This window comes from Mustela erminea, chromosome 2 (assembly GCF_009829155.1).
Source record: "Mustela erminea isolate mMusErm1 chromosome 2, mMusErm1.Pri, whole genome shotgun sequence".
Taxonomy (NCBI): Eukaryota; Metazoa; Chordata; class Mammalia; order Carnivora; family Mustelidae; genus Mustela; species Mustela erminea.
This window is the reverse complement of record NC_045615.1, coordinates 66,375,584-66,401,759: the sequence shown is the minus strand read 5'-3', so window position 1 is coordinate 66,401,759 and position 26,176 is coordinate 66,375,584. Positions and strand designations below refer to the sequence as shown.

Below are 26,176 nucleotides of genomic sequence, written 5' to 3'. Positions count from 1 at the left end.
CGTCCCACAATATACCAAGACTGATTTGTAGGACCAAAACCATGTCGGAGAGGTAATGATGTATCACTTTCAAGATCAGCCTGATCTTGGGTGCTGGTTTTCCTCTCTTAAATCACTCAGTTTGAACAATGCTGCCAAGTTGTGAAGAGCCCTATGGAAAAATCCATGAGGTAAGGAACTGAACGCTGTGGCCAATAGACAAAGAGAATCTGGGGCCTGCACCAACCCCATCAGTGAACTTGGGAGCAGATTCTTCATACCCAGTAAAGTCTTGAGAAAACTATAGCCCCAGCTGACAGCTTGACTAAAATCTCATCACATCCAAAGTCAGAACCACCCAGCAAGGTTGCTCCCAAGTTCATGTCCCTCAAAAACTCTGAGATCAAATATTAGCTATTTAAACCACTAAATTTGGGGGTATTTTGTTACGCAACAATAGATAACTATTATACCCAGTACAAAGTGCAAACCTTTTTTATTAGCTTCTTTTAAACTATAAAAGTAACAATATACCCACTGTAAAAAAAATATTCAAATAATGAAGAATACAAAGTAAAAAGTACAATTCCCCCTCTTTCCCTGGTAGCTAATATCCTTCTTTCCACATGTATCTATTACTTAATGGCTTTTTTATATCCTTCATAACACAGTTCCAAAACCTCCTTTTCTTTTACTTAATGTGTCCTGAATATCCTTCTATAAGCATACATAAATCTTCACTATTCTTCTAAAAATCTACACAGTATTTCATTAGAGATGTAACATTATTTACTAAATCTCCCTTGATGAATATTTATTTCAGGGACTGATCTAATTTATATTTATGAGGTCAACCTCTGTAATGAATCCATAGGATAAGTTCCTAGAAGTGTAACTGGGAGTTCAAAGGGATTGTGCTTTTAAGATTGACAATTACTGTCAAATATCTCTTCAGAAGTCTATCAATTCATACCTCCTATGAATAATGCTTAGGAGTGCCTCATCTTCCCAACATTGAGTAACATTTCAATCTTTGCCAATCTGATAGGGGAGAAATATTTCAGGTTGCAGTACTTAACTGAGTAATGCTGAGACTCTTTCCAGATACTTCTTAGCTACTTAGGTGTCTTCTCTGTTATTTGCCCTTTTCTCACAGTCTTGTGCTTTCCATAATGATTTATAAATGTTCTTGTATATTAAAAAATTTAACCTTAAATTATTATTATGTACTACACGTATTTTCCATCAGGTTACTATTTTTTGACCTCGTTCATTTTAAAACCATACTTAAAGAGCCTTCCCTTTTCTTTCTTTTTTTTTTTCTTTAAAGGCAGAGAGAGAGGAAAGCAGAGAGAGAGGAAGGCAGAGAAAGAGGAAGGGAAGCAGGCTCCCTGCTGAGCAGAGAGCCCCATGCAGGGCTCCATCCCAGGACCCTGGGATCCCGACCTGAGCCGAAGGCAGAGGCTTTACCCATTGAGACAGCCACCCAGGCGCTCCGAGCCTTCCCTTTTCTAATGTTATATAAATATATACTCATTTTCCTCTAATGCTTTTAATACTTCCATTGACATACACATTTATTTCCTTGATCACTAGAGAACGTATTTTTATCAATATCATTCAAATTAACATTAATCTTAGTATTACTTTTGTTAATATTATAAAAATCATTAAACATATTACGTTATGTGCCACTCACTGTCTTTCAAAGCAAATTTATCATTGGGTTACCCACTTTACAAGTTAGGCAAATGAGGCACAGAAGTTAAGTACTATATTTATTTATTTTTTTTTTTAATTTTTTTAAAAGATTTTACTTACTTATTTGACAGAGACACAGCAAGAGAGGGAACACAAGCAGGGGGAGTGGGAGAGGAAGAAGCAGTCTTCCAGCTGAGCAGGGAGCCGGACTCGGGGCTTGATCCTAGGACTCTGGGATCATAACTGGAGCTGAAGTCAGATGTTTAATGACTGAGCTGCCCAGGTGCTACCTAAGTTAAGTCCTTTAATACAGTCACATGCTTAGGAAGTAACAGGACCAATATAAATTAAGTAACCAGGCCCAAATCCATGCTTTTAAAACAACGACCTCCCACCCACACCATGCTAAAGTCTGGCTGGCTTTCCTTAGCCCAGCAAATGGTCAATTGTCCCTAACAATGGAATTCCAGTCTTGGTTCCAAAGAAGGGCAAACTTTATCCTCAAATCTAATTTTTCTATGTTGTGGAAGGAAATCATTATCTGTACCATACCTCAAATGAAAGGACAACAAAAAAAATATTCACAAGCTGTTTCAAGTTCACTGACACAAAGGAAGTGCCACTTCCTTTGCTATAATAATGTATTAAAATAGAAATAATGTACTATTATATAATGATGCATTAAATTACATAACAATGTATTAATAACAATTAAATAAAATATAATAATAATGTATTAAATGTATATAATAATGTATTAAAAATAGAAATATAATATATATTGCCATAATATATAATATTACTATAATAATGTATTAAATATGCTGTAATAATGTATTAAAAATAGAAAACATAAAAATATAAAAATGCTTGTTATAAAATATATATGAATAAAGCTTATCTTTTCTTTTTCTTTTTTAAGATTTTATTTATTTATTTGACAGAGAGAAATCACAAGTAGATGGAGAGGCAGGCAGAGAGAGAGAGAGAGGGAAGCAGGCTCCCTGCTGAGCAGAGAGCCCGATGCGGGACTCGATCCCAGGACCCTGAGATCATGACCTGAGCCGAAGGCAGCGGCTTAACCCACTGAGCCACCCAGGCGCCCCAAGCTTATCTTTTCTTATTCTGTTTTCAATTTCTACTCAATAATGGAGTGGCAGCTTAAGTTTGGTCACATAAATACATATTCTATGGTAGAAAAAAAGATAACTTATGTAATCAAACTATAAGGAAAAAATAACATCTATACTTATTATAATTCCAAGAAGTATACAAAGAACCCAAACTTGATAATGCTGTTTTACTAGGTGTATAATTTACTTTTCTTACAGGATATTTTACATGGTCATAGTTCACCTGAAAGAATTTATTTACTTAAAAGGAAAAGAGTCAATAGGAATCTTTCATTAACAGGCCAAAAAAAAAAAAAGAAATGTTCTCCCTCCTTCTTTCCTTAAATATACAAAGATGGTTTGCTACTCTTGTCTTTAGTCTCAGAAAACTCTACCCTGGTAAGACTTAATTAGTGAAGAGAAGAGCCAAGTCAGAATTAGACAAATCTATTTAAGTATCTATCCACTTAATAAATACTGTGGCTCATCATGCTACATGATCTGAAAACAGGGAAATAACCATCAGTATGTCCAACCTACTCAAATATCATTCTTCTAAAACTAACAGAAATGTTGTAACTAGATGCTAGAATTTATCAGAAGTGAACTACCCACCAGAGGAACGTTTTTACTTCCAGTCCATCAAAGAAAGTGCTTACTTCAGGGGAATGTGAAGGTGTACAGAGCTAACAATATGTCAATGCTCACCATTCCTTATTCTATATCAAGATCTAAATGTTCTAAATGTATGAAAAGTATACAAAAATAATTTGGTCAAAATGATGAATGAATCAAGACTTCTTTGGAAGAAAAATATTTCCTTTCAAATATTTTATATCAATTTTCAAAAGCTTCTACTTTAAAAAAAATAAACATAAAGATCAGCTTAAATAAAAAGAAAATGGTATCTAGGACATGTAAAAATATATATTTTTTAAATTTTGTCTTACCGTGACCTAACAAGAAACACATTTTCTTCAACTTTAAAATGTATTCGATAACTCTCCTAATTTTATTATGGTTTAATACCAAAACTAATATTAAAGTTTTATTTCCTCTGTATATACTAAATATAAATACATAAGTCATATAAACTTATTCTCTTTTATTTTTTACACAATCTATAAATCATGGGCATTTCATTAATATTAGCAGTTTCATTTGCCTGTATTTCCTATAATTCCCTCAGTAACTGTGGCAGTTTTAAAACATGGTCCCCAAATTCTCTGATACTGTGGGGACTAAAGGGTGAAATCTGTCTACTTCCCCTGAATTTGAGCAGGCTTATCACAGCTTCCACCAAGAAAGATTGGCAGAAGCAAAGCTATGTGATTTCCCTGCTTGGTCAGAGACAATTCAGTTGCTGTGTTGTTTGATGGAACATTTGCATGTGGATCCCTGAGCAGCTAGATATGTAGGAAGTCCAATTATTCCACAGCTACCATGGTCTGGGGAAGTCAAACCACATGGAGAGGTCACCTTTAGGCACTCAGGTTTGAAGTTTGGGAGATGTTGACTCATTAGCCATCAAAACACCTCTGAGTCTGCTAAGCTGAGGCCCTAGACATCACAGAACAGAGAAAAGCCATCTTGGTACTGCCCTGTGCAAAGTCCTGATCAACAGAATCTGTGAGCATAATAAAATACTTGTTTTCAACTATAAAATTTTGGAATAATTTATTATGTAGCAATAGTAACTGAAGGCAGTAACTAACTACTTTTTTTAAAAGTTAGAATCCAGGGACACCTAGGTGGCTCAGTCACTTAAGTGCCTGTCTTTGGCTCAGGTCATGATCCCAGGGTCCTGGAATCAAGTCCTGCATTGGGCTCCTTGCTCAGCAGGGAGTTTGCTTCTCCCTCTGCCTGCCACTCCCCCTAACTGTGTACTCTCTCTCTCTCTGACAAATAAAAAAAATATTTTTTTTAAAAAAAGGTTCAGATTCCAGATTCTAAAACTGAAAAACATCCACCTTTCCCTAACACAAAAATGCATTATATTCTTAAAAGTCCAGACATCATAGTTTCAGTAAGTCTTACATAAGAAAGTATTATTTTCAAATAAGTTAAACATAGTATGTGTACATATGTAGAGAATGCACTAAGTTATCCTATTCTTTTAGAAAAATAGTTCCTTCCTAGAATATATTACTTGGGAGCTATAAAGCATAAAGAAAATATTAAAAAATTGAATCAGGTACACTAGGAAAGAATGAAAGGAAAAAACAACAACAACTAAGTGCTGAAAACTGGATCTATCACAAGAGGTAAAAACACCTGGAATCATACACATGTGCTATAGACCTGCACTATCCAATATGGCAGCCACCAGTGACACGCGGCTGTTATGTACTAGAATATAGCTAATCTGAATTAAGTGAAAAAACTAAGATATCTCAGTAATTTTTTAATATTGAATACATGTTAAAATGATGTTTTATATATTATGATAATTGGATAAATCAAAATTGATTTTACTTCTTTTTGCTATCTAAAATTACATGTGTAAGCTATTAAGTTCCTACTGAATATAACTATTAAGACAGAAAAATATAAACAGAAAAAAGAGTATCAGTGTGTAGGAAATGCTTTCAACCTAGGCCTAAACATTAAGGTTGGACATTAATTATAACATTAATTATAAAAAGTATTTGGAGGTACTACTAAATTTCATTAATGCTACTGATTTTTTTTATTATGTTCAATTAGTCACCATACATCATTAGTTTTTGATGTAGTGTTCAATAATTCACTAGTTAATGATACTGAGTTCTTAAAAAAAAAAAAAAAGAAAAGAAAAGAAAAAGAACTGGCTTTCTGGGATAATTTAGATGCACATATTATTTTGGATTAAAAGTGGTTCTGGGGCACCTGGGTGCCTCAGTTGGTTAAGCAACTGCCTTCAGCTCAGGTCATGGTTCCAGAGTCCTGGGATAGAGTCCCACATCGGGCTCCCAACTCCATGGGGAGTCGGCTTCTCCTTCTGACCTTTTCTGCTCTCATGCTCTCTCTCGCTCTCTCTCTCAAATAAATAAAATCTTAAAAAAAAAAAAAAAAGTGGTTCTGCAGGGGTACCTGGGTGGCTCAGTTGGTTAAGCATCATCTGCCTTTGGCTCAGGTCATGATCCCAGCATTCTGGGATCAAGTCCCACGTTAGGCTCCCTACTCTGCAGGGAGCTTGCTGCTTCTGCCTCTCCCCTCACTTGTTCTCTCAATCTCTCTCTTTTTCTGTCTCAAATAAATAAAATCTTAAAAAAAAAAAAAAAAAGCAAAATGGCTCTGCAGCGTATTAGACTGCTGATATTTTAATACTTCTAAAATAGAGATAAAGGCTGTGGAGGAAAGGATAAACTAGTTACATATGTGGATAGTCAAATTTTTGAAAAATAACTCTAGAAAACTGTTTTTTGAACTACAAATGTTATATATAGTCATTGCAAAAAGAGGTACAGGAAATTATCAAATAAAAACCATCCATAAACTTACTACCTGAGATAACTACTATCAATAACCCAGTAATTTCTTCTTGGATTTATCTAATTTAAACAAAAGTAGAATTATAATTTACATTTTTAAATGATTTGTTAAATCATTTTAAGCCTGACTTGAATATCTTTTCATCATGATTTTTAAATGTCTGAATAACCATTATATAAATTTACCATATTTTAATCACTTTTCTATTTATCACCATTTAGGTTATTTCCCATTTTTTAAAAAACATTAAGCTACACAATGATAAATGCATTTGTAGGTAAGTCTGTGTGTTCATTCATTTTACTTCCCTGAAAATTATTTCTTGTCAGTTACAATTGTTGGGTCAAGTCCCTAGCTGGCAGCTTAACTAACTGTATAGACAAAGTAGAGACACTGAGATGTTCAGTAAAAAAAGAAAAAAAATCAGGCAGAGACCAGACTCAAAGTGGTCCCCAAAGATGAATTTAGCAGACAAAGGCTTCAAAGCAGCTATTATAAATATGTTCAAAAAAGAAAATATATTTAAGGAATTGAAAAAAATAATATCAGTAAATGAACAGAGAGAACCAAAACAGAAATGAAAACTATTTTGAAAATGAAAATCAAAATAAAGCTGAAATAATTATGTTAGATGGCTTCATCAGTATGACAGAAGAAAAAATCAATGAACCTGAAGAATAATCAATAAAATGATCTAATTTGGGGGTGCCTGGGTGGCTCAGTTGTTCAATGTCTACCTTCAGCTCAAGACATGATCCTGGGTCCTGGGACCGAGCCCTGCATTCGGTTCCCTGCTTAGCAAGAAGCCTGTTTCTCCCTCTCCCACTCTCCCTGCTTGTGTTCCCTCTCTCGCTGTGTCTCTCTCTGTCAAATAAATAAACAAAATCTTTAATTTAAAAAAATGATCTAATTTTGGGGCACCTCCTGGCTCAGTCAGTAGACCACACGACTCTTGACCTTGGGGTTATGAGTTCAAGCACTAAGTTGGATGTAGAGCTGACTTAAAAATGAATAATTAATAAATAAAATGATCTAATTAAAAGAGAAGACTGAAGAAAAATAAAATTTTAGAAACCGGGGGAAGCAGTCTAACATTTATGTAATGAATAAGGGTAGTAGGTTGAACAGCAGCCTCCCAAAGATACATCCACATCCTAATCCCCAGAATGTGTAGAAATGCTTTTATACGGGAAAGGACCAATATTATCTTTTATGACAGAAGACACACGACTAAGTTAAGGATCATGAGATTATCTGACTGGGTCCTAAATGCCATCACATATATCTTTGAAAGATGCACATAAAGAGAAGACATAAACATCAAAGAAAAGGCAATGAGAGGATAAAGCAGACTGATGTGGCCAAAATACAAGGAATGCCAACAGCCAAACAAAAGCAGGAAGAGGCAAAAAAAAAGATTCTCCCTTAAAGAGAGAATGTGGCCCTGCCAAATACCTTAACTGCAGACTTTGAGTCTCCAGAACCAGAAGAGAATAAATTTCTGTTGTGTTAGGCTACCCAGTTTGTAGTATTTTGTTACAGCCGACCTAGGAAATGCATACAGTAAGGATATAGCACAGCAATTCTCAAAATGTAGTACCTAGAACCCTGGTAATACTGGAGACTCCTGGGGGATCCACAGGTAAAAACTTTCTTAACAATATTAAAATCTCTGCCTTCTTCACTGTGGTGACATTTGTACTAACGGCACAAAAGCAATGACGGGTAACACGCTGGTCCTGTGGCATAAACTGAAGCAATGGCACTAAGCAACACTAGTAATTACCATATTCTTCACTACCACACACTCACAGTAAAAAAATAAAAGCCACTCCCCTACTCAACAAAGTTCAGGATTTACCGCGTACTTTAGTAAGGCAAGAAAAAGAAATAAATGGCACACAGACTAGAAAAGAATAAAGCGATATTTACAGAATGACAGGATTTAAAAAAAAGAGAGAAAAAGAGACAAAAGAAAAGCCTGGAACTAATAGTAAGTGAGTTTATCAAAGTCACAAGACAGAAGATCGGTATGTAAGAGTCAAATGTACTTCTCACACTAAATAACGAACAAATAGGATTCACAATTTTTTAAAAACAGTACTATTTATAATATCACAAGAAAGTACTTAAAATATAAATCTAATGAAATATGTGAAGGACCTATATGCCGAAAACTACAAAACACTGAGGAAAGCAAGGATTTCTTTAAAAAAATGGAATGATATACTGTATTTGTGAACTGAAAACCTTGGTTTTAAGATATAAATTATTTCAGTTTTGATCTTTAAGTTTGATGTTGCCGTGATAAAAATACCAATAAGGCTCTTTTATAGATATCAACAAGCTGATTCTAAAATTTCTATGGAAAGGCGAAGGTACTAAAATCTCAACAATTGTGAAAAAGCACAGTTGGAGGACTCATATTACCCAATTTCAAGGTTTGCTTTATATGCTACAATAATCCAAAAAAGTGTGGTACCAGTAAAGGACAGACACGTAGAACATAATAAAAAAGGGGCTCTGGAAATAGAGTCACAAAAATACAGCCAACTGATTTTTTACAAAGCTGTCAAGCCAATTCAATAAAGAAAAGATAGTATTTCCAACAAATGTGGCTGCTGTGGTCCATATTCAAAAAATGAAACTCAACATATCTCAGGTCTTAAGCAAAATTTAAGTCAAAATGACTCATAGATCTGAAAGTCAAATTTTTTTTTGATATATATATTTTTTGAAAGTCAAACTTAAAAACTCCCAGAAGAAAGTATAGAAGATTATGTAGGCATGATTAAGAACAGAAAATATTGGGGCACCTGGGTGGCTCAGTGGGTTAAAGCCTCTGCCTTTGGCTCAGGTCATGGTCCCAGGGTCCTGGGATTGAGCCCCACATCAGGCTCTCTGCTCAGCAGGGAGCCTGCTTCCTCCTCTCTCTCTCCCTGCCTCTCTGCCTACTTGTGATCTCTGTCTGTCAACTAAATAAATAAAATCTTAAAAAAAAAAAATTTGAGAAAAGTGACTTTATCAAATTAAAAACCTTCAATTTACAAAAACCACTAAGAGGATTATAAGACAAGCTACAGACAAGGGGATAATATTTGCAAATCACATGCCCAATGATTTGTATCCAGAATTTATTAAGAAATAATAATCCAACCAAAAACCTGGCAAAAGGTCTAAAAATAGAGTCACCAAAGGAGATATAGGGATGACAATAAACATACACAAAGATGCTCATCATTAATCATTAGGAAATGCAAATTAAACCATGAAACATTGCTATACATCCATTAGACTAACTAAACCCCGCCCCCCCCCATCACAGAATATCAAATGTTGGCAAAGATGTGGTGCAACAGGAACTCTCATTCATTACTGGAGGGAATGCAAAATAGTACTATTTTGCCATCTTGGAAAATAGTTTGGCAAGTTCTATTAAAGTTAAATATAGGGGCGCTTTGGTGGCTCAGTTGTTAAGTATCTGCCTTCGGCTCGGGCTATGATCCCAGAGTCCTGAGATTGAGCCCCGCATCGGGCTCCCTGCTGCGTGGAAGCCTGCTTCTCCCTCTCCCACTCCCCCTGCTTGTGTTCATTCTCTTGCTGTGTCTCTCTCTGTCAAATAAAAAACAACACAGACCCCTGAACAACACAGAGATTAGGAGCAAGAACACCCTGCACAGTTGATATGAGTATAACTTTTGACTCCCCCAAAACTTAACTACCAATAGTCTACTGTTGACCAAAAGCCTTACCAGTAACAAACTTAACATATATTTTGTACGTAACTATACTAAAGTAAGCTATAAAAAAGAAAATGTTACTAAGAAAATCATAAGGAAGAGAACACATTTATAGTACTGTACTGTATTTATCGAAAAAAATCTGCATAAGTGGACGCATGCAGTTTAAACCCATGTTGTTCATAATCAACTGTATTTACCATTTGACCCAGCAGTGCTACTCCGACATGTTTAACCTAAGTGAGCCAAAAACTTGTGCTCCCACAAAAACCAGTACATGAATGTTTACAACTGCTTTATTCACAATCAGCAAAAACAAGAAACAATCAAGATATTCAACAACAGAGGATGGTTACACAATCCCAGTACACACATACAATTGAATAGTACACAGTAATAAAAGGGAACAGACAACCGATTCATGCAACAGCACAGATGAATGTAACTCAGTGAGAGAAACGAGACCTAAAAGACTACATATTTTATGATGCCATTTATATGACATTCTGGAAAAGCAGAATGACAGAATTGGAAAACAGAGCAATAGTTGTCAGGGCTGATGCAGGAAGAGATGAAGATTACAAAAGGACTACGTTAAGGCCATTTTATAGTAACAGAACTGATCTATATGATACTGTGGTGGTAGATACTTGACTGCATGCATTTGTCAAAACCCATGGAGCTGCACACTACAAAGAATACAAGCAAGTTGTACTAAATGCAAATTTTTGTTAAAAAAAAAAAAATCAACCAGGATGTCAAGATAATCTAGGATAGGGGGCGCCTGGGTGGCTCAGTGGGTTAAAAGCCTCTGCCTTCGTCTCAGGTCATGGTCCTGGGGTCCTGGGATCAAGCCCCACATCGGGCTCCCTACTCAACAGGGAGCCTGCTTCCTCCTCTCTCTCTGCCTGCTTCTCTGTGATCTCTGTCTGTCAAATGAATGAATAAAATCTAAACAAACAAAAAAAACCCAACCAAACCAGAAGCTACTAGCACAAACTAGGATAGATAGAATAAAAACTGACAGATCAGTCTAATTGCATTACATGTAGGATAACCCAACTGAAGGATGTTAATATATATACACAGAGGGACAGACGTAGATATAATTATGGAGATGTTTACATACATAATTTAGTAGATACATATATATCTCCTGACTCTGTCTACTGAGAAAGCCTTGAGGCAGTGATATGCCAGGAGCTACAATATTTTCATGGCCCAATTCTCAGTTTCTAAATACCATGCCCTAAAAAAAGGAACCAGGGCTCCTGGGACAAAGGACTGACTCTGGTGCTGGGATAGGGCAAGGAAAAATGGAGTATCTTGAACTGTCAGAAAGTAGGGAAGCATAGATTGGAAGAATAAATATTGTGAAAATGTCTATGCTACCTAAAGCAATCTACACAATCCCTATCAAAATCCCATCCTTTTTTTTCAAAGAGATGGAACAAATAATCCTAAAATTTATATGGATTCAGAAAAGACTTCGACTAGCCAAAGGAATATTGAAAAAGAAAGCCAAAGTTGGTGGTATCACAATTCCAGAATTCAAGCTCTATTACAAAGCTGTCATCATCAAGACAGCATGGTACTGGCACAAAAACAGACACATAGATCAATGGAACAGAACAGAGAGCCCAGAAATAGACCCTCAACTCTATGGTCAACTAATCTTTGACAAAGCAGGAAAGAATGTCCAATGGAAAAAAGACAGCCTCTTCAACAAATGGTGTTGGGAAAATTGGACAGCCACATGCAGAAAAATGAAACTGGACCATTTCCTTACACCACACACAAAAACAGACTCAAAATGGGTGAAGGACCTCAATGTGAGAAAGGAATCCATCAAAATCCTTGAGGAGAACACAGGCAGTAACCTCTTCGACCTCAGCCACAGCAACTTCTTCCTAGAAACATTGCCAGAGGCAAAGGAAGCAAGGGCAAAAATGAACTTTCAGGATTTCATCAAGATCAAAAGATTTTGCACAGCAAAGGAAACAGTTAACAAAACCAAAGACAACTGACAGAATGGGAGAAGGTATTTGCAAATGATGTATCAGATAAAGGGCTAGTATCCAAAATCTATAAAGAGCTTAGCAAACTCAACACCCCAAGAACAAATAATCCAATCAAGAAATGGCCAGAGGACATGAACAGACATTTCTGCAAAGAAGACATCCAGATGGCCAACAGACATATGAAAAAGTGCTCCACATCACTCGGCATCAGGGAAATACAAATCAAAACCACAATGAGATACCACCTCACAACAATCAGAATGGCTAAAGTTAACAAGTCAGGAAATGACAGATGCTGGTGAGGATGTGGAGAAAGGGGAACCCTCCTACACTGCTGGTGGGAATGCAAGCTGGTGCAACCACTCTGGAAAACAGCATGGAGGTTCCTCAAGAAGTTGAAAATAGAGCTACCCTATGACCCAGCAATTGAACTACTGGGTATTAACCCTAAAGATACAAACGTAGTGATCTGAAGGGGCACATGCACCTGAATGTTTATAGCAGCAATGTCCACAATAGCCAAACTATGGAAAGAACCTAGATGTTCATCAACAGATGAATGGAGAAAGAAGATGTGGCATATATATACAATGGAATACTATACAGCCATCAAAAGAAATGAAATCTTTCCGTTTGTGACAACGTGGGTGGAACTGGAGGGTATTATGCTTGGCGAAGTAAGTCAATCGGAGAATGACAACTATCACACGATCTCCCTGATATGAGGAAGTGGAGATGCAAAGTGGAGGGGGGTAGGAAAAGAATAAATGAAACAAGATGTGATCGGGAGGGAGGCAAACCATAAGAGACTCTTAATCTCACAAAATAAACTGAGGGTTGCTGGTGGGAGGGTGGTCGGGAGAGTGTGGTGGGGTTATAGACATTGGGGAGAGTATGTGCTATGGTGAGTGCTGTGAAGTGTGTAAACCTGGCGATTCACAGACCTGTACCCCTGGAGCTAATAATACATCATATGTTTATAAAAAAATTTAAAAATTAAAAAAAAAAAAGAAAGTAGGGAAGCAGTCGAAAAACACAACAGTGGCAGCAGAGAAACACAGGAGACAACCTCAAAGAGATGTCAATGGCTAAAACTGTACCAATCTGAGCAACAAATATAAATAATGATAGTGCTATAATTCAAAGAATAAAGTAAATATTCATGAGTCCAAAATAATAGAAATGACTGAAAATATTTTAAAATGAAAAAAAGGGGGCAGGTCTTCCTTACGGAAAAAATCCAAATAATAAATAAACGAGGAAAAGAGAAAATTACCATTAGAATTCCATAGTAAAAATCACTGCAGGTGTGAGCCACTGAGGAATGCTAAAATTAGTGGATAAAATTTTAAGCAGCAGCAGGATAGTAAAGTATCTCCCCAAGAATATTTAGGAATTACTGTGATTTCAGCATATAACTACAAATTATTTGATACACCTCACTGCAGAAGGAAAAGTGTAATTCTTAATTCCCCTTCTGTTGAATGTGGGCTGAAGTTAAGTTACTCCTAACAAACAGTAGAAAAAAAATATTAATTTTGCAGTGGAGGAACTTGGCAGCCTCTATTAGAGACTGAATATGTCCTCTCAAATTCATAAATTGAAACCCTATCCCCCAGTTTGATAGTTTTAAGATGGGGCCTCTGGGAAGTAATTAGACTTAGAACAGGTCACAAGGGTAGGACCCTCATGATGGAATTAATATCCGTATAAGAAAGAGATGCTTAATGACTGAGCCATCCAGGCGCCCCATCTATGGCATTTTGTCATAGAGGTCTGAGCTAAGACACTTTAATCTAGTGTTCAAGAGATTAACAAAACTAGTAATAAAACAAGCGGATATATATAATCCCTGATATGATACGATGTGATAAGGACACTTCGCCTCTGTGCTATTCTTCCTAAAAATTCATAAATTCTTAAGAATCCACCCAGCCTATCATGGGAAAGCATCAGCAAAGTGAGGAACTGTCTACAAAATAACTAACTGGTCCTGTCAAAGCCCTAAAAGACAAACAAAAAACTAAGGCTCTGTCACAGATCAAAGGAAGCTAAGGAGACATGACAACTAAATACAACAAGATATCTTGGACTGTATTCAGGGACAGAAAAAAAAAATGGTGGAAATGGTATAGTTTAGCTAATGGTATTTCAGCAATGTTAATTTCCTAGTTTTGATAAATGTACCATGATTTTGTAAGATGTTAAGACATGAGAAGATGTAATACTTAGAGGAAGCTGAGTGAAGAACAAGGCATTTTCTGTACTATCTTTGCATCACTTCTGCAAATCTAAAATTATTGCAAAATAAGCTTTTAAAGCATAAACGGGAAAAAGTGCTGGCAATGACTTACTAAACTGACACAACTTTTAAAAAATTATATTTATTCATTTGAGAAAGAGAGAGAGGGGGTGTGTGCACACACAAGCCGGGGCAGGGAGTGGAGCATGATGAAGGAAGCAGACTCCCCTCTGAGCGGGGAGCCTGATGTGGGGCTCGATCCCAGGACCTTGAGATCATGACCTAAGCTAAAGGCAGACACTTAACTGACTGGGCCACCCAGGCGCCCCTCTATGACACTGTTTTTTAGACAAATGATTGCACCACACATAACCTGAGTGATCTTCCTAGAAAGCAAATCTGGTCATGTTATTTCTCTGTTTAAAGTTTTCTTTTCTTTTTTTTTTTTTTTAATTTTATTTTTTATTGTTTTTTTAAAGAATTTATTTTATTCAATGACAGAGAGAGATCACAAGTAGGCAGAGAGGCAGAGAGAGAGAGGAGGAAGCAGGCTCCCTGCTGAGCAGAGAGCCCGATGCGGGACTCGATCCCAGGACCCTGAGATCATGACCTGAGCCGAAGGCAGCAGCTTAACCCACTGAGCCACCCAGGCGCCCCTCTGTTTAAAGTTTTCTAATGGTTTTTCTTGCCATCAAGAAAAAATTCAAAATTTTAAACATAGTCTGTAAGACATTGGGAGCCACAATAATTCACCAATGCCCCGCTGCCAAATGTCCATGTCCTACTCAACAGAACATGTGAATATGATACATTACATGGCAAAGGGAGATGAGGCTGCAGACTGTATCAGGATCGTTAACCAGCTGACCTTAAAAACAGGAGAAAAGCCTGGATTATCCAGGTGAGCTCAACGTAATTGTAAGAGTCCTTAAAAGCAGAACAGAGTCAGGGAGATGTGACTACAGAAGATCCTAAGAGATGGTGCCAGATGTTGCTGGCTTTGAAGACAGAAAGAAGGGACCATGAATCAAGGAATGCGGGCAGCCTCTAAAAGTGGGAAAAGGTAAGGAAACGGATACTCTCCCTCAGCTTCGAGGAGGGAATTCAGCCCTGCTGACGCCTTGATTGCAGCCTTTCTATGTTTTTTAAGAATTTTTTCTTAAAGATTTTATTTATTTATTTAAGAGAGACAGAGAGAGAGATCAGTAAATAAAACGTAATTTTGTTAAACCAAAGGTGCCTATCATTAGGTCAAAGTGACACAGAATGATGACCTAGCAGGAAGGGAGCAAGGAAGCCACAACATATCAGGAAAGAGTATATGTGAGAGTTTTACCTCAAAAGGCCATCAAAGGGGTTGGTAAGCGCAGAATACAGTTAAGTTGCCTTGTAAAGCCTTCTGAAGGGGATCAAATAAACATGTGATACTTTTCTAAAATCTGCTTTTTTAAAATGCAAGTGTCTAAAGTTTAATTCCTTCAAGAATGCCACCACCTAAAATTTTAGCACTAAGGTAGCCATGAGTATAAAAAGGCTGAGAAACACTGCTCCACACGCACTCTGACCATACTAAATTTTTCTCAAACTATGTTTGTTCACCTCTGACCACCCCCCAACCTGGAATCTTTAAAAATTCCCTCTTCCCCCCTTCATCTGATCAACTTTTACTCATTCTTCAGATCTCAGTTCAGCTCTGCTTCTAGAAAACATCTGCTAACCCAGCAAGTGAATGGCTACTTAATGTTGCATCTGTAGTATCCTGGACCACAATGCTAGCACTTTTCACATGCTACTTTAACTGTCTGACTGCAAACTCAGTGAAGGAGTCTAGTTTGCTCTCAGCTCTATCACATCCCTAAAGCTCAGCATAGTGCCTGGCTCATGGAAACCATTCCTATATTCTGAGTCTAGTAAAGTCTAGTAAATAATCATCAAGTATTTCTGAATCAGGCATTTCCCTCATCATGATTGATCAACAAGGACTACATGGTAAGTAAAAAGAAAACACAAAACTTTAAGAGCTTTCACTACTTAAAGCAACTTACACTCTAGTACAAGAACAAATATGTTCTTGTAGATTTGAACTTGTTTACTGTGCCATTTTACACATTTTACTCTACTAATTCAAATACAAGAACATCACTTGAAACAAAAGAAAAATAGTAATATACTGTATTTCATTATATCTAAGGTGTTTTGATGCTGCTGCTTTTTAAACCTACAAGGTATATTCTGCTACTGTAACAAATTACCATAAATTTAGTGGCTTGAAACAACACAAATTTATTATTTTACAGTTCTGGGGGTCAGAAGCCCAAAATCAGTTCATGGGGCTAAGGTCCAAGTGTCATGGGCAGAGATGGTTCCTTTTGAGGCTCCAAGAAGAGAATCCCTCTCCCTGCCTTTTTCAGTTTCTAGTGGCCACCTGCATTCCTTGGCTTGTGTCCCCTTCCTCCATCTTCAAAGCACATCACTCCCACCTCTGCTTCTGTGGTCTCATTACTTTCTCTGCTGGCTGACTCCTTCTGATTCCCTCTAATCAGGTCTGTTGTGATTATATCAGGCCCACCCAGATCCAGGATAATATCCCCACTTCCTAATCTTAGCTGCAAAGATTTCAAAGATTAGGATGCGAACATAGTACCGGGCCATTACTCAGTTCACCACATCAGATGTCAACGGCAGCTTTTCAAAAAACTATACTGTAACTTCTACAGTTTCAGTAAAACCAATTTCAAAATTTCACCAATTCTGGGACACCTGTTTGGCACAGTCAGCTAAGTGTCTGCCTTTAGCTCAGGTCATGATCCCAGGGTCCTGGGATGAGTCCCATATCGGACGCCTTGCTCAGCAGGGGCCTGCTTCCCTCTCTGTCTGCCTCTCTCTCTGACGAATAAATAAATAAGATCTTAAAAAAAAAAATTACCAATTCTAAGATGCTCCCCAAATTCAGAGATAAAAATGTAAAAAAAAAAAAAAAAGTGTCTTAGAATCGATGAAGTAATATAATTACCGCATCCACCAAAAGAGCATCACAAAAAGAGCATCAACAAATCACTGAAAAGCAGAAAAATTCAGATTATATACAATCTCTGAAAAGCTTCTACATTTTTAGCCTCAAGTGAGGTATGTCTGTATAAAAAAGGAAACAGATTATTCTAACACATTAGCTACTCACTGTTATCAAACTGACTTGAGAAGTAAATATAAGATTTTCAACAAATAGGCTATATACCTTTCAATAGAGGTACTTAGCTGGTCAGCCTGGCTTATACCATCAGTTAGATACCAGTTAGATACAGCCTCTGGTTTTCTCTAGGCATCTATGCCCTTCTTGGCAAGACTAAATTATCACAAGATCTACCCAAAGGATGTATCTGCCTCAGGAACATAATCTCTTTCTAGAGACTAGATTCCCACCAAAGAAAAGTTTATTCTATTCTTGCTGTAAGCAAGCCAGACATGAAAATCCAAATTTACAAGGTAAATATTTTATGAAATATCTAGTCACTATACATTTATAAAAAAAATTAATCATAAGCTCTCCTTAAGTGAGTTTCCTCATCTTCTCCCTTGTCAGAGAAGTAACATTTCTTTAAAAGATTTTACTTATTTACTTGACAGAGAGAGAGAAATCACAATAGGCAGAGAGACAGGCAGAGATAGAGAGGGAAGCAGGCTCCCCACTGAGCAGAGAGCCCGATGCAGAGCTTGATCCCAGGACCCTGGGATCATGACCCGAGCCGAAGGCAGAGGCTTAACCCACTGAGCCACCCAGGCGTCCCAGAAGTAACATTTTTAATATCAAGAATATTTGCTTCATTAGTCTTTTCTTGAATCACATTTCAATATTTTTTTAAGTCAGATTAAAGTTTTTTTTTCAGCACCTTAAAAAGAACATCAAGGTCAGCAAAGTATAAGCTCCTTTATCCTACAGAGACACATTCATACTAACCTGGAGAGGCAGAATCAGATATAACAACATAATTTATTCATCACTGAACTACCAAGAAATAGGTCAATATCCAGCTACTATGCATTTTAACAATCATTTTTGTTAAAGAATGCCACCAGTAAATAGTCACACAGCCCTGATCCTGCTTTCCCGTTATACTCCACAAAGCTGGCCCCTTGCCCCAGACCTGCAAGACCTCCTCATGATCCAGCTAATTAAAAGACTAAGGCCTGGAACATTACAGGCTTACAGAATCCTGTTCTGGTGTCAAGGCTGGTATCCATTTAGTCATCAGTACCCGTAGTACTGATTACTCAATATTTTGGATATAGGACACCTGGCAATAAAGTATCAATAATGTTGCTAAAATACACATTTTTTACAAGCATAAAAAATATATGACCACCATACCCATAGTGATTTCATTTTTATTTTTTTAAGAAGATTTTATTTATTTGAGAGAGAGAGATCACAAGTAGGCAGAGAGGCAGGCAGAGAGAGAGAAGGGGGAAAGCAGGCTCCCTGCTGAGCAGACAGCCCGATGCGGGACTCCCGATCCCGGGACCCTGAGATCATGACCTGCGCCGAAGACAGAGGTTTAACCCACTGAGCCTTAACCCACTGAGCCACCCAGATGCCCCTTAGTGATTTTAAAAAATGAGGAATTCCTGGGTGGCTCAGTCAGTCGAGCATCTGACTTTTGATTTCGGCTCAGGTCATGATCTCAGGGTCCTGGGATGGAGCCCCACATCAGGTTCAGTGCTCAGTGGGGAGCCTGCTTGAAGATTCTCTCTCTCTTTCTCCCTCTGCCCTGCCCCACTTCCACGTGTTCTCTCTCTAAAATAAATCTTTTTTTAAAATGAGGAATTCCAATCACATCTGGATACCCTGGATTATTCTTTTCTTTTTTTTTTTTTTTAAAGATTTTATTTATTTATTTGACAGAGAGAGATCACAAGTAGGCAAAGAGGCAGGCAGAGAGAGAGGAGGAAGCAGGCTCCCTGCTGAGCAGAGAGCCCGATGCGGGACTCGATCCCAGGACCCTGGGATCATGACCTGAGCCGAAGGCAGAGGCTTTAACCCACTGAGCCACGCAGGCGCCCTGGATTATTCTTTTCTAATGGAAGACTAATAGCTACAAAACTAACTGTCCCAGTCACTGCTGGCAGACAGAGCCCACAGCCAGACACAGTCTATATGACCATTTGGATGAAATCTCACTGCATTAAGTCCATCAGTTTTCCTCTTTGGCTGCTTTAATAAAGTGTTAAGAGTAACGGGACTGGGGTGCCTGAGTGGCTCAGTGGGTTAAGCCTCTGCCTTCCGCTCAGGTCATGGCCTCACGGTCCTGGGATCAAGCCCCGTATCAGGCTCTCTGCTCAGTGGGGAGCCTGCTTCCCCCTCTCTCTCTGCCTGCCTCTCTGCCTACTTCTGATCTCCTCTCACTCTGTCAAATAAATAAATAAAATCTTTAAAAAAAAAAAAAGAGTAACGGGACCAAAACAAAACAGATACTGGTTGAGAACCTACTACATGCCAAGTACTTTGCTTTTCTCTATACATAATCTTACATGATTCTTACAACAACCCTGTGAAGTAGCACTATCCTATCATCATTTTACAAATAAGGACATGCAAGGTCATTAATATATACAGATTCAAATAGTTGGTAAGTAATGAAAAGGCCAGGCATTGCAGGTTCCAAAGCTTACTTCACAATACCTGTTTCTCAGAAATACTAGGAAAAACAAGCAAGCTACAACTTGGCCATTGGGTTAGGCGAGGCATTTTACTACTCCCTCTTGCCTCCCTACCTCATCCTGCTTTTCTTTGGCTCCTATTACAAGCAGTTCCAGCACAGAATTTTAGAAAACTTGAAACCAATTAAATCCACCTTCCCACAAGCCAGCTAGCTGAGGTAGATGGCCATTAGAGGGAACCTTCCAAGAGCAGATCTGTTGGAGGGAGGAAGAGCTGGGCAGTGGAAGAAGATAATAAAAAGACGGAAACAGTGATTAAGCCTTCAATATAGGAAAGGATAGGGAGGCTGGCCCTACACAGATCCTTTTAGGGGAGTCTTCAAAAACAATAGTGAATATGAAGCCAAGTTCACTTAACTCAGTTGAGTGCCTACTGCCTGCGGCCATTGTGAATATGATGAGGAAAACTCATATAGCCTCCACCATCTGAAGAAATTATATCCTGGTATTCTGAAGGAGATGGAATGTAGGAGACTCTCATTTGCTAAGTATCTCATTTTGCTAAGCACCAGGTACTTTAAAAATGGTTACTTATTTAATATAATTCTCTCAACAACTCTAGAAGGAAGGTATTATTATCCCCTTTAGCTCAAAGATGTTAAGTAATTACCTCTACAAAACCAGGAGCTGTATCAAAGCCGTCAACCTTCTCACTAGCCCACACCTTCTGACAATTCTGAATAAAACACGATCTGCTCTCGCATGCAGGGCTGACTGTGAGGATGCTCTCATTTCTAGGAAAGTCCACTGAAGACTGGCTCAAAAATGTCAGTGTCTTGAGGCTTCTAATACTTCAGGGTTTACAGATAATTAGGAAAATGAAGTTAGCTGAAATACTATAACCAGTGGCAAGTAATGGGGTTTACAAAAATTATTACAGATCTAGTCTCAGAAACCGGGGGTGGGGTGGAGTAGGAATAAGATACCACAATAACTAATGCAACACAAACAGCAACGAAGAAGAAAAGTTAAACCCAGATAAAAGGCACTTGTTTATATAAGGAATGATTTTTAAGATTCTCGAGATATTAATCAGCTTAGAAGGAAATGCTGTATCCAGATGGTTACATTACACCATGGCAGTATCTTCACCAGAGGACCTGATGCTTCTGCTAAGCTATAAAGGAAGACTAGAAACCTGAGACACAGATCCTGCTCTGAGCAAAAGGAACTTACTTCAGACACACTAGGGAGATTTTCATCCTTTTAAATTTTGCATGTGCTCTCAAAGCTGAAGGGTTTCCTATAACTGACCAGATAGTACTGCTGAGCAAAGGGTATGTTTATATCTTCCATAATGGATCCCAGTAATTCCCATTACTAACTCATCTTTCTCACATGATTGGCTATAGAAATGGTAAAACTGCCAGTAGTATCATTCCTGGAAAAGGCATATGGAAAGAAGAAAACACGTTTTCATTTGAGAACGAACACCATTTGCTTCTTAAATAGAATGAAGCGATAGTGGTTTACTGTTAAATCTGAGTGCCCCCCCCCCAATCAAAAGCTTTTAAACTATCTCTTTCAGGGGCACCTGGGCGGCTCAGTCGGTTAAGTCTCTGCCTTTGGCTCAGGTTGTGATCCCAGGGTCCTGGGATTGAGTCCCGCATCAGGTGCTCTGCTTGGTGGGAGGGCTGCTTCTCCCTCTCTCACTCCCCCTGCTCGTGTTCCCTCTCTTGCTGCCTAATAAATAAACAAAACCTTTAAAATAAATACATAAATAAATAAACTAATTAAAACATCTCTTTTAAGTCAACTGGGAGAAATTTTGGAATTACACCATCATATTACCAGGATATTATTTCACCCAATCTTCCCTTCTTTGAGGACTGGGCTTTGGAGAGACTCTCAAAAGGTAGAGTAAAATCTGAAGAATATTCAACTAACACTTCATATGGAAGTACAAATAATTCTAAAAGCCCATAACCTGCTCAGTGAAAAACTGAAGTATAGAAATACAAGTACACAAAAGGAAGTTTAAGACAAGTACATCACAGGCTCAAGTCAAACTGTATCTTCAAATGAGTGGGGGGGAAAGCATCTGAGCAGTTAAAACTAGAAAACAAAAGTGATAATGAAGTCTCAGTTTTCTGCCTATTCCCTACCCTTGCAAAAACAGGTCAAAGTCTCTAAAGAGACTTTCTATAGTCTCTTAATAGAAAGAGAACTGGAGGAATTAGGAAGACTGAATTGGACTTGATGTAACAAATGTTTAATGAATACCTGAATATACAGCAGTGACAAGAGCAACAAAACTGCAGCCCTCACAAAGTTTACACAGGAACTGGTGAAAAACATACCCACCTAACCTTTCCGGATCTTGGTTTCATCTACAAAACTGGACATCTACAAAAGTGGACCAGGTGTTTTTCAGATTGCACTCCAAGAACACCTGAACCCCTACCTCTATTTTAACTGTAGCAGGTTCACGTTTTTCGGATTTCTCCATCAGTGCTCTAGCCACTACTTTCTTTGAAAAAACAAATCTGATTTTTAAAATGTTGGATAACCATTAAAATAAGTGATCACTAGACACCATTTCAGTTTAACAATTCTGTCTTCTGTAATGTTTCATATGCACACTTCTGACCTGTTTCTTTTCACCATGTCTGGAATTCCACGGAGACACATTAAAAGGCAAACTGTTTCATGCAGGCCTAAAGAATAAACCAAAACCCCGAAGGATTGCTTAATCTTTATCTATAAATGCCAATACAATGCAGCAAAATTTTTTTTCTAAGATTAGCAAAAAAAACAAAAAACAACCACAAACCCAAAAACTAGATTTGACCTTGTTACTTCTCAATTTAAGCTACTACCTTCCACAAAACAACAAAAAAATTGACCCTAGTTCTTTATCTTTTTTAAATTGAGATATAACTGACATAGGCTCTATTAGTTTCCAGTATGTAACATGATTCAATATTTGTATAAATTACAAAAATGATCATAGAATAAGTGTGGTTAACGTCTGTCACCATACATAATTACAGATTTTTTTTTTCTTGTGATGAGAACTGGTAAAATTTACTCTCTTGGCCTATGAAGGAAATGGAATGTAGGAGGAATTTAATTTCCAAATTCCATGACAATGACATTTAAGGCTTTTCTGCAACCTGACCCCTTTTTAAGTATTCCTTTCAGCTTCAATGCCTTGGGTTCTCCCTATTACCCAGGACACTTCTTGCCGCTTGACAGCTTAGTTTCTAAACATGCCATACACTTTCACAATTAGAGACTAGCTCATGCTGTAACCTCTGCCTCAAGACAGTCTTGCCCTCTTATTCCTACCCTTCAAATCCATCAAGGTCAGAATCAACTTGAATCAACAAAATAAAGGTGAATTTAGGATACAGGCAGGGATTCTGATTTCTACTAGGCTAATATTAAGAACCCAACTGGTAAATACCAACAAATGCTGAAATGAATTATGTTAAAATAATGATTACAAACATTAGAAACTAAGCATCATCTATATTTGGCTTCTAATGTTCTTAACAGATTTAATATCCTCATTACAATAGATATCCTGGCATCTCTTGGGCCTTCACAAAATTTGTAAGGCTAAGAGTCATATTTGCCACTTTTAAAAAATCATTCACAGGGCACCTGGGTGGCTCAGTGAGATAAAGCCTCTGCCTTGGGCTCAGGTCATGATCCCAGGATCCTGTGATCCAGCCCCACATCAGGCTCTCTGCTCCTGGGAGAGCCTGCTTCCTCCTCTATTTCTCTGCCTGCCTCTCTGCCTACTTGTGATCTCTGTTAAATAAAATCTTAAAAAAGAATCATTCACTAACAAAATAATGCATACCCAGAAAATCAAGAAAAGACAATCCTTGCATCACTGTTAAACATGGGTTTACAATACTCCAAAAGACTTGCAATCTCTCCTTAAAAAAACATGTGCTAGTTCCTTTACACAGAAGACCGTTTAAAAGGAAAAACAACAATTTATATCAAGTTTACAAGGACAAACACTGCTCAGAAATATCTTTATGAATGTTCAGGACAGGAACACAAAATGTACTACACTGTTCACTCTACACCCTCGTAAACAATGACCACTAGAAGTAAAGCATGTAATATTGACAAGTATGGCTGATCCAAAGGATAGCCGGCTCAAGACATCACTTTTATGGGGGAAAAAAAAAAATTCAACCTCTGATACTCAGGATAAACGGTATTCATGTTTGAAAAGCGTCAGCTGAAAAACCACATAGTGGCTGAACTGATTTATATAGTCCAGTGAATTTCCATTAACAATTTGGACAAAACAGGTCAGTCTAACAACTGTTTGAAAAGTACTAGTGTAGTTTTGTTCTCTTACAAAAACAGGGCCTTTTTCATGACTTTCGACGGTTCTCACCTAAAATACTATCAAGTTCTCACTAACATTCAGATCCCAATGATCAGGGAATAAATATCCTAGAAACGATCGTTTTTCACTTGAATCTCCCGCATACTAAAAATGCTACGACTTTAGCATGAACGCGGCTTTCAGGTCGCACTGGCTGCTGCCTGTGTGAAGGCCTTGGAAGCTTCCCTCCAAGCGGGGCCAACTCTAGCATGCTGTCGTCTTTCTGAAAGTGGAGCTGGCGGAACCCCCCCCCCCCCCCACACACACACCATCTAAAGGTGTTCGTTTAAATCCGTCTGACACCTGCTCCCTTTCCAACACCACAAGCAGGCTCCGAACGCCAGAGCGGCAGCCGCAGCAGCAATGACAGAGCCTGCGGCCGAACTGGGTCAGGATTACGGTTACACTTGTGTTGCATATTTACACCCTTTTGTCTACAAACTTGAGCGCTAACTTAAGTTCCCTTCAAGGCAACGTGCTCGCTGGGCCGCAGAAATCAAAGCAATTTTCCTGAGACGGGAAGGGCACAATCCGTGCAGCTCGCGGGCTACACCAGGCTTCCCCAGACCGCGCACTCCGCGGCCTCGGCTTCTCGCCGGCGAAAGGGTCGTTCGGGGCAACTCGCCGGCGCTCAGGCCGGGTTACGAGGGTTTTTTAAAGCGGACCTGGGCCCCTCCTTGTCCACCTCCCCTACTAACCCCGGACGCCTTCGGGCCTAGGGTCACATTACGTAAACAGCCCCGGCCCCAGCTCTCCCGGGTCGGCCCCCGCCCCCGCGCCAGGGCGCCCGTCCCCTCCCCCCCGCGCCCCGCACCCCGCGCCCCCCCCACGGTCCGCCCCCAGCTTATTAGCCTCGTCCGCTGTCCCCTCACCTTCGCCCCCACCCCCGGCATCCCCCGCCCCATCAACCCTCTGGGCCCGGCCCGGTGTGTCCTGAGCGGCCGCGCAGGCTGCCCCGCCGGCGCTAGGCCCCGCGCTCCGCTGGGGCGGGCCGCCTCACCGTTCTGCTGGTGCGGCGCCGGGCCCGGGCCTGCGGGCGTGGCGGCTCCTGAGGCTGTGGCTCCGCCAAGCTTGGGCGAGATCCGGGCGCTGGCGGCCGGATGAGGGGACTCGGCGGGGGCCGACATGACGGCGCGGCTGGCGGCGGCGGCTCCGCTTCGGGGAGGTGGGCGGAGGGAAGGGAAGGCGGGGCCGGAGAGGCGAAAGGAAGAGGAAGGAACGCGCCCCGCGTCACCGAGGGAGTCGCCCGGGACCGCGGCCGGGCGTGCCGGCGCTGCACCGCGGAGCCAAGCTGGGCCGCCGCGAGTGCCGCGATCTGGCCTCTGGCCCCTGACGCCTGGTCAGTCCCGCCCGGCGGTGCTGCGCGCTCCCAACGCTGAGTGCGAGGTTCTAGCCTCGGGTCGGTCCCCGCACCGCGGGCCTCGGGCCGCCGCTGCAGCGCCCCCTGCCGGCGGAAGCCCGGCGCTTTCAGGCCCAAGGCGGAGCGGCGGGGCCGCGGCCTCACTGCCAACTTGGCGACAACGGCTCCGGCCTCGGCATAGCCAGGGTCGCTGTGAGGCGGGGGGGATGGACCCCGGTAGGAGAAGGAAACCTGGGCCGGCTCCCACCGGTGCGGAGGCTGGGCGCGCGGCGAGCCTGGCGCGACGTTGCTGGGAGGGGGATCCGAGAGCCGCGGGGTGACATCCGGAGCCCGGGGGCCACGCTGCACCGGACTGACCCCACCCACCCGTCCTCCCTTCCCCCGAAAGAGAACTCTGGATTCGGTTTTGGTTTTTAATCCTGAATTTACCCCCCTTACTTTTAACTAAAGGAAATAGGAGTTTCAGGGTCCCTGA

General features: G+C 39.7%; 1 protein-coding gene across 6 annotated transcripts in view; it reads right to left on the bottom strand.

Annotated features, from left to right (window-relative positions):
* The window catches only part of SEC24B (SEC24 homolog B, COPII coat complex component), a 92,529-nt gene extending 66,999 nt beyond the window's left edge, over positions 1-25,530 (bottom strand). For 5 of the 6 annotated variants that reach the window (XM_032333123.1, XM_032333124.1, XM_032333125.1 and 2 more), the window contains exon 1: positions 25,342-25,530. In XM_032333123.1, coding sequence (XP_032189014.1) covers positions 25,342-25,468 — 127 coding nt within the window. In that variant the 5' untranslated portion in view covers positions 25,469-25,530. The remainder of the gene's footprint in view (positions 1-25,341) is intronic. The other variant, XM_032333127.1, reaches the window with a different exon arrangement.
* Positions 25,531-26,176: the final 646 nt, after the last annotated feature.